Raw genomic sequence first — 9,394 nt, 5'->3', positions numbered from 1 at the left:
TTTCTGGTTCTCTGGTTTACGACACCCTTTGAGTTTTCTGTGAAGCTGTATATTTAAAATAGAGGTGTGTTTGGAAACAGGTTCAGACTGTTGACAGGTAGATATCCAAGTGTAAAAATAAACTGATAGAAAACTAGACATAGGCTTTTGCAGCACTGTTCTGAAATTTCAACTTTGGAGAAAGAATCAAAAGAAAAGTTGGAACTCATTTGGACTTGCTGCCCTTTGAAAATATTTTTTTAAATGAATGTTATCAAAGTCAGGAGCTTTTAAGACTAATGTAATAAGAAATAACATATTAACGTATTTTAAAAAAACACATGCCTAAGACTGGTAAGTGGTTATGTAATGATTGAGGCTGAAACAACCATTATCTCATGTTTCTTTTAAGGCTACATCATACTGTGATGTCACATACTTTTGAAGTTGTAGGAAAGCTCTTCCTGGACAGGTGTAGGATGAAGGTAGTAGCAATAAAAATACTATTTGTGTGAAAAACTAATATGGAATATTAATATAGTCTAATACAGTGTTACTATTATAATTCTCTTCTTAAGTCTACCTTTAGGTAGAATCTGTTTTGGTGTTGTTTGTGAAGCTGTCAAAAGTAGGAGAGAAATGAAATGTTAATATATCTTTTCACTGGATTAGAAAAGCATTGACCAAGGTTTGTAATGTGTTCTCTCAAGGGTTTAGGTGATAATTTTCAGTAAATCTGTACAAGCTGCAATGCTGCAGTAGGAAACAGATTTATAACAGTGTTTTTTCCTTTAATTTTTGACTGGTCCATATTAAAATTAGCACAAATAGTGGTTGTTTTTTTGTTTTCTTTTTTGGAAAGAAAGTCTATTGAAGTGGTCCTGGACAGTGTTTTTTCCTTTAATTTTTGACTGGTCCATATTAAAATTAGCACAAATAGTGGTTGTTTTTTTTTTTCTTTTTTGGAAAGAAACTCTATTGAAATGGTCCTGGCTGGTAACAATTAAATGTTTTGGTACTACTTCAGTGCAGGTGTATTTGACCTTTTTTCTTGTTTTCAGGGCGAGGATTTGCATTTCAGAGAAAACAAAAGATCCAGAGACAATACAGGAAATTATTGAAAAAGGGAAGAAAAGTCCATTCACAACAGGATAATCAGTTTATGGATACTTATCCAGAACACTTGAAACATCTTTACCTAGCAGAGGAAGAAATGCTTAAGAAACGGCGCAGGGCTCCAGATGATTCATTTTTATCAGAAGAAAAACTTAATAAAGCAGTAGAGTAAGTTTCTGAAATATGTCTCTAAAAACAAGTAATTGTTTCCATTGTTAAAGAAATATTTTAAATCTTACGCCTTACATGGACTTCTGCATAGTCATTTGTTTTACTAAAAAATGCCATTGGGTCTTAAATGTTTTTTGTAATTTTTAGAATATTTAAACATACAGCTTTGTTGTGTTTGCGTTGGAATCAGAGAGCAAGGTTGATGAGGTTTAGGGCTTGATTCCATGGGAATAGGATGACAGTTACCACTGTAATTTAAGGATAGGGTTCAGCCCAAGAGCAGTAAGTGATGAAAAATTTCTTACCATGTCTACAAAGATAAGAGCCTGCTTTTCAGGTAGTGTGCTTTTGAGTTTGCAGAGTTTTCCATTGAATTGATTCTCAGTATTTTTAGATTGATGTCACTTTTCAGGAACACTTCTTGCGTTATCTTTCTGTTCCCGGTTTGGTAAGTTGTTTTCTTCATATTGCAGTGTTTTTCTGCTAGAATGAGCAATATTGTGTGAAGTTTCCCTTTTTCAGTATGGCTAGTTTGGAGGAGATTTTAATTATGAACTGAAAAAAAAAAGAAATGGAGTTTGTAGTAAAACCTTAAGTCAGTAAGGTGCTCTTGATCAGAGTAATAATAGAGATGTCATCATAGTTTGCTAGTGCTGTTTGGTGATTTGGTTTTGTTTGTTTTATTTTAAATTTACTTGTACTAACTGGGAGAAGTCAAATGGCACTTGTGGTCTAACAAATGTCAGACAACTTAAACCATTTTTTTCTGTGTGACAATAATTTCCCCTGAAATCTTGGTTAGGTGTGTCAGTAAATTGAAAAGCAGTAGTCACTCGGCTCTAACAGTGTCATGGCAATGTTTTCAAACAGCGCTCACGTACAGTGATTGTTATAATGCTTTTTTTATCCCCAGTACAAGGTGTGTCATAAGTCTTTGAATTCCAAGGTGTATCTACATCTAAATTTTCCTGGGAAGAATGCTTGGGAGAGGGGGGAAAGGCAATCAGATCTAAGCCCAGCAGTGGGAGAGAGGTAGAGTTTTGTCTGGAATAGGCAGCTAATTCGTGGGGATGTCCAAAATAGTACTGGTGTTTTTTCTTTAAACCAGAGGGGTTTTTTAGTTTTGCTTAAATTTTGGTCATTGTGATTGTGAACCAGAATTAATAACTCTGCAGAAATGTAACTGCTAATCTGTGAGGGGTTGTGATTCATAGAGTCTATTAGGTAGACTTCAGTGTTCTATGGAGATTTAAAATAGGACTTCGGTTAGGTAATTCTGTTTTTAGCGTATATTGCAATTTAAGTTTTGTACTTGAGGCGATGAGGCGACATTGCACATTATTGCCACAAGATGGAGATGACAGTAAAGCAAAGGTGGTTTTATTTTCTCTAGAAGAGAGTGGTATTTGTAAATGAAAGTATGAGCAAATACCTTTTCTCTCCTTTCTGATCGTCTGTCTGAAATCTCCCAGGTGATGATGGTGGATAATTTTCAATTTTTTTTTAGTGTGAGTAATAGAGTAATCAAAAACTTATTTTGTGAACAGTTATTAAGCATCTAGCAAGGCTTATACTTCCCAAGTCTGAAACATCTTTGCTACCACACTGTTTTATGTAATGGCTTTATTGTGAATCAGAAAAAATAATTTGGAACTAAATAACCAGAAAAATGCACTAAAAGTAGTATGGCCATAAATTGCAGGCAAATAGCACTGCTGTTCTTGTACTGTTTTCTTTGGTGAAAGATACCTGAGCAGTTTTTGAAATTTGGAAGGAACTTAATTTCTGTTTGTAATTTCAGAACATTGGGGACAATAATATGCCATCTCCTTCAAGAAGACACTTCGAAAGGCATTGTTACTACCATGCTTTTTCACCTTGCCATGTCAGCCTGACTTCTCTGGCAGGCAGTCTGCTAACAGCTGGCTGTCCTCATATCTCTGCCATTGCATCCATATGTCAGAACTAGAAAGCAATAATACAGCTCAAAGCTAGTGCCTTCAGTTTTCCTAGCTCTAAAGGGCTTGTACGGTGGGGAAACTTCCCCCACCTTCTTTTAGGCACTCTTTAAATAAAATCATCCATGTGACGATCCAACAGATAAGTTATATGTGTTACTAAAAGTTGTGTGCAGTCTAGTCTTCAGTACGCTCGGCATAGGAGGGGTTTAGTTTGCTGTGTTTTCATGCTAGCTGCTCATTAGATTACATGTAAAGCAATGGAAGAGTGGAAGACTGTATTCTGATTCTGCAGTGCCTGAGGGTTATATGGTTATGTCCGCTTGGTGATACTCCGTATCTGAAATACATGTACTTTTTCTTATAGGTCGGTTATGACTGAAGAGAAGTATAAGAAGAAAACATCCAATCAGAAGGCAAAAGAAGAGTATGAGAAAATAAAGGCTGAGCATGCTAGAAAGAAAGAGGTAAATCTTAAATGGAGACCTTTCTTGATTGTAGACAAAAGACTAATACGATTAATTAGTTAATACTGTTTCTACCTGTCAGTCTTCCATCTGGACCCAAATAGGACCACAGATTTTGGTATTGTTTCAGTCTTTTTCATCTTGACAGTAATACTCAGGCATACAGGTGTTCAAAGTTATAATTCTCTTTGTTCTTACTATTTTTGTCTTGCAGTTGCTGTTAGTGGGATTTTATTAGGTCAGTTGATACATCAAGAAAAACCTAAAGCTTGATCTGCATATCCCAGTGGATTATACTAGATTTCTTAAATATTTTGCAGGGTGTAGTAATAACAATACCATCATCTTGTGATAAAAAATGAAATATCCATCCTAATTCTTATGGTGTTATAATAATGCTGTCTTCATTTTACCTTTTTATGTACTTTGACCAACAGTGAGACGATTAAATGTAATAGTATCCACTGCCAAAATCTTTAGTCATTTTTTTCCTCATTCTAATTTGATGGGACTTATTCTTACAGGTCTTAATATTATCATTGTTGAATAATTCAGCTGAGTTATTAATCTGAGACATCCTTATTTGACTAGTTCTGTTCTTTCCCAGTACATTGATTGTTGCACTATAAAATGGCACACGTTGTAACATTGTCGAAGTTGTATAACTGACTGCACACAAACTAAATTTTAGTGACTGCTGTATAAATATTACATAAATAAATAACTTGGTAAAATATTTCTTCAGTTTAGCTGAAGAACTCTGGTTCAACTCTGGTTGAAAACTAGAGTGGTTTTGTGCAATTGATCTGTGATTCTGGATGAGTTACATGGTTTGTTCAGCTGGGGGTTTTTTTTTGCATATTAAGTACAGATCGTGCTAGAAGAAGTGAGTGATATGACCAGCTTATTTAGAGGAAATAGAAACAAACCCAGGAAGACTGCAAGGAGTTTTCTTTGAGCAGCGTGTGAGAGTTGCCTGAGGGGGAGATGTTAGCATTGTTGGTGTTCAAGATATTTAGGCAAAACAAACAGTAGCTAAGTGCCACAATAATAGTAATAACTGTTGGGTTATTACTGAATACTGGTGTGATGATCACGTACTTTACCCTCGTGTATGGTAGCAAACACTGGATTTGCTGTTATTTGTTTTGGGAAAATAAATAAGCTAAAAGGCAGAGTTTTGGCCTCCACACTATATAAAAAAAGCTAGGATTTAGTAGAGGTCAGAAAAAATACAAACATAAGTAACAACTACCTAAGTAAAATGGATGTTCTTGCTTTGAGTAAGCATTTGATTTTAAACTTAAATTGATGTTGTTTCCAACGGTATGCCAAATAGCTGTGAAATTATTATATAGGAAGTGGATTAAAGGTAAGTTAAGAGTTGATGCTACTCTGCTTTAAAAAAAAAAAGAATGAATTATATTTGTCATTGTTATGGTGAAATACATTGAAGCATTCTGAATGGAGAGTTGTTATCCTTGCAGGTTTGTTGTTTGTTTTTTTGTTTTTTTTTTCAGAAGCTTCTTAGTTTTCTATTTAGAAATATTTTGTTGGGTTATTTATCGTCAATTTTATGTTCTACATCACAGAGTATTCTTTCTTAATAATTCTTAATTATTATTGGCTAGTTATGCCATGGAAAACAAAAACATAATTGATAAGTTGTCATCTGTTTGGGCATTCTACAGAAACATCTGCCTTTGTGGTCAGCATGGCACTGTATTTTAAAGAAAAAGCTTTGTGAGAAGAAATCACCCAAATGAAGTGAAGCAGTCCTTCAGTCTGATTTGTGATGTCTTGCATATTTTGATAGAACATGATATAAGTGAAGCAAGCTAGTTAGCTTGCTTGCAGTGGATGTTTGCCCAAATTACTAACGTTACAGCACTAGAGAAGGGAGTGTAAGCTGTTTGATAAAAACTGAACATGATACCATGAAGATTATCCATATAGTGTAAGTGCATCCACTAGGGTTTTGGTTGAATGTGTGCTGTCCCCTCAATACAGAAAGTTTGTATGGTTGAAAATTTGCTTAGGGTTTTTTTTTTTTTATTTCCTCTCTTAGTAAAGACAGCAGTCTGTGTTGCTTTGAAGTGGACGGGTCACTAATAGTTTGGTCCTGATTAGGTTGCCCTAGGTAATGCTGCCCATGATGCTGTCCTGATATCACAAACCTGCCCAGCTTTCAGTTCCACATATGTCCCGTATCCTATCTGCCAGTCCCATGCAGATGTGACTAGTATCCTAGCACATCTGGATTGGCAAGACATTTACATGGCGGCTGCTGGGTCAAACTCTTTCTTTCTTCCTTGAACTCGAGGAGAAAGTGGGAAATTTTTGCCATTTTGTCATTTAAGGGGAAAAAGTGAAGGAGCTCATTTTGCAGAAAGGAAGTAGTATGTAATTTAGCAACAAACCTTATCATAGGATATTGTAGCAGAGAAAGCTTGGCTCTTGAAGCTTTAGGCAATATAATATGTTTTGATTGCAGTATGCGCTGAAAGAGAGTCCTGATTAAGCTTTTAAGAGTAATGATGTTTCTAATGTCAGTACAATACCTGATTACCAGTATCTTTACAAAAAAAAAAAAAGTTATTGCTGATAGATAGCTTCATAGCTATAGAAGGCATGTAATTATTTCATCATGATAGTTATTTGTTTGATTCCAGGAAGCAGAAAAAAGAAAGCAACAAAGAGAAGCAGCTCAACGATTGTACAAGCAAAAGAAAATGGAAGCTTATAAAATACTGAGTAAGAAGACAAAAAAAGGACAGCCAAATCTAAACTTACAAGTGGAGTTTCTTCTTCAGAAAATACAGCAAAATACATAGACTTCTGCGTACAACTTAATTACAGGTTTTTTGAGTTAGCTATGGACATTTTGTTAAATGAATTTTAATAAATAATGTCTTTTTACTTCTATGTGACTTTTGTCATTGGCTTGATTTATCTCATCAGAGTGAGAGAGATCTGGTACCTTGAAAATAAATGGTCAGTATTTCTAAACTTAAATTCTGTTAGTTATGTAATATCCTGATTTCCAAATCACTAGAGCCTACTGCCATCTGAACGTAAATCTGCATTGTATAAAGCATTTGATTTCTATCTCAAACACTACCTGCAATTGTGACTACTAAAATATGGCATGTGACATAACTGATATCTCATGAACTGCCAAGGCTAGGAGTGTGTTTTGTGTGCTGTGGGGTAGGGTTTGGCACATGAAAACAAAGAACATAAACTATACTTGGATGGGTATTATTTATCGTTCTCCACAAAAAATCAAACTTACCAAAGGTCCAGAAATGGTTTGAATGTAAAGATGTTGTAGACTTAACATATACTTTGTGCTTGGTGATTTATACTTTTGTGATTTATTCTGTCCATAAACTAAGTATGACTTTCTAGCTACCATGGGTCAGGTAGGTGGGTTGATGTTTTGGTATCCTGAGTATATGAAGTTTCTAATTTTTGTACTTTGGAACTTCTTTAGAAAAAGAATTTTTTAAAATCTTGATTCGGAGATACAATTAGTGATCTTTGGCATAAAATGAAAGCATTCTTAGTAAGACTAATAAGTTTGCAATAAAGCAAGTTAACTGTTTCTCTTAAGTTTGTACAGGGGAATACTATTGTACTTTTGCCTTTCTCTCAGTCTACTTTGGCAGCCAAGAAATAGTACTGATGTTTGTTCTGCATACAATAAAAGCTACTCAGACAGAAAAGCAAGGAATGTTTTAGAATAGATTCTCCAAAGTGGTCTGTAAGATTTGCAATACATTTACAGTATTACAATTTTAAATTATTTACAGTATTATCTCATTTAGAAGTTGATATCAACTGCAAAAAAAATGCCTTATTTAAAATTCATGGGGAAAATAAATAGTTTTGAATTGTATGAAAAGCACCATTGAAGGAGGAGTAGTTGAGGAGTTTGAGTTGGCTAAAATGTTTCTTGTGTCAGTATCCTGAGGCTTTTTCCTCTTCATCTTGTTATATCTTTTGGAAGGCTTTAAATCCTTGTGCTGTGATGTCATTTAGGAAAAGCTGAACGCAAGTCATAAGGTAGTGTGCCAACAGAAAATGTGGGATCTTTTCTTGAAATGGGTATGTCCGTTCTAGGAGAGAAAGGGAGTGCGAGTTTGACATCCTTATTTTGTTTCATACTTTTCCTTCTATGGCTTTTTTTTCTGATGATTGCTGCAATTGCCAATTTTGAAAGGCTCCGTGCTGAAACTTTGAAAACCTAAAGTCTGCAAAGTGTCAGGAAGGTGGGAAGGCAAGTTTTGGCATACACAGTCTGTTTCAATTCTTCTCATTCTGGGCTTTTATTTTAAAAAATGAAAACCACAATATTGCAATTATTAGGGATTTTGCCAGAATTGCAAAACGCTTAAAACATTAGCTTCATGTAACTTGTGAATAACATCTTTCATGTAAATTCATGGTTGAAGGGCTTCCATTTTTTGTTTGCATGTGTCTGTTACCCTGTATGATCTTTTATCATTCTTTGGGTAAGGAATGTTAAACACGAGTGTTCTGAATTGACATCTTCCCAGTTTGCCATCGGTTCACTTATGAGCCTAATTTGGTGGATGTTTGCCATGATGTCAGCTGTCTGGAAAGATTTCAGAAAACCGTAAGTCTTAGACCAGTAATTCCATTTGTCAATGGCCATTCTGGATTACTGGTATTGCTGTAGATACTGGTATATATTTTAAATACCAGTACATTTTTTATCTGGTGTTTATCTGTAAAGCATCTGGATAAAGTTTGAATGATGCATTTGAAATCCAGATTTTCTTCTCTTGTGTTAAACTGAGTGAAAACTTTACTGTCAAAATATTCTGTATGCTTGATTCTTCCTGGATAAAAGGGTAGGTAATATGAGCTAGTAGATTTTCTTTTTTTTAGGACTTGTGATATAATTTTCCTCTGTAAGTTGTTTTGCAAGTGGACTTAGTTCACTCAAGTCATTTAATGGCTTCATATAATTCCTCCTTAGCAATAAAAAGTTTCAGCTGTTGATAATTCTGCTCTGAAAAGAAATATCAATTTTTTTTATTGGTGTTATTTTGTGTTTTTGTTTAAGAATTTGAATTTTGAGAGAAATTAAGGATTCATATTATCCATTCTGTAGTATTGGTCATTAAAATTAATTCTTACCTCATTCTGACTTTAATTGTTGCCCTTTTTAGTTGTTTTTTTTTTTATTCAGTGATCTTGCTGATAATTAATATGAAAAAGAACAGATTTATCTGATTTTCCTGAAGAGGCGCCTGAAAATGCCTCCCTCTTCCTTAGTGCTTCAAATAATCTGATCAGGCGGAGCACTTAGTCGAAAACCAGTGCAGTATCTGACCTTAGCCCCATCATTGCTAGTTTCGAGGAGGAGAGGGAGTTTCTGTCATTTTTTCCCCATCACTTTCTCTCCTTTGTAGCTTTATTTGATTTGGAGATAAAAAGGGGCTATGAGTAAGTCCAGCTTCTCACAGACTCTCATACAAGAGACCTTTTCGCACCAGAAGTTAATTCTTGATACAACAGTTCTAAAAATAAGTTAAAATCATGGATTTCCTCACACCGTATTTTGCAGATTACCATGAAGGATGATAGCCATGAGAAGCAGGTGCAGTCCAGTGTCTCAGCTGTTTCCTGAGCCCGCTCTCCTGCACTGTCAAGCCTCTTAAATTAATTCAG

The 9,394-nt window shown here is 34.9% G+C and overlaps 1 protein-coding gene across 1 annotated transcript; it reads left to right on the top strand.

Moving 5' to 3' along the window:
* Positions 1 to 1,048: 1,048 nt before the first annotated feature.
* On the top strand, positions 1,049 to 6,525 carry CCDC59 (coiled-coil domain containing 59; the record flags this gene model as incomplete). The annotated part of the gene is made up of 3 exons (XM_010079374.1): positions 1,049 to 1,263; positions 3,592 to 3,691; positions 6,364 to 6,525. Coding segments are annotated over 3 exons (477 nt in total), but the record flags the coding sequence as incomplete, so codon positions are not given.
* Positions 6,526 to 9,394: the final 2,869 nt, after the last annotated feature.

Source organism: Pterocles gutturalis, unplaced genomic scaffold (assembly GCF_000699245.1).
Source record: "Pterocles gutturalis isolate BGI_N339 unplaced genomic scaffold, ASM69924v1 scaffold1649, whole genome shotgun sequence".
In the NCBI taxonomy this organism is placed as follows: Eukaryota; Metazoa; Chordata; class Aves; order Pterocliformes; family Pteroclidae; genus Pterocles; species Pterocles gutturalis.
This window is presented reverse-complemented; position numbering and strand designations above follow the sequence as displayed.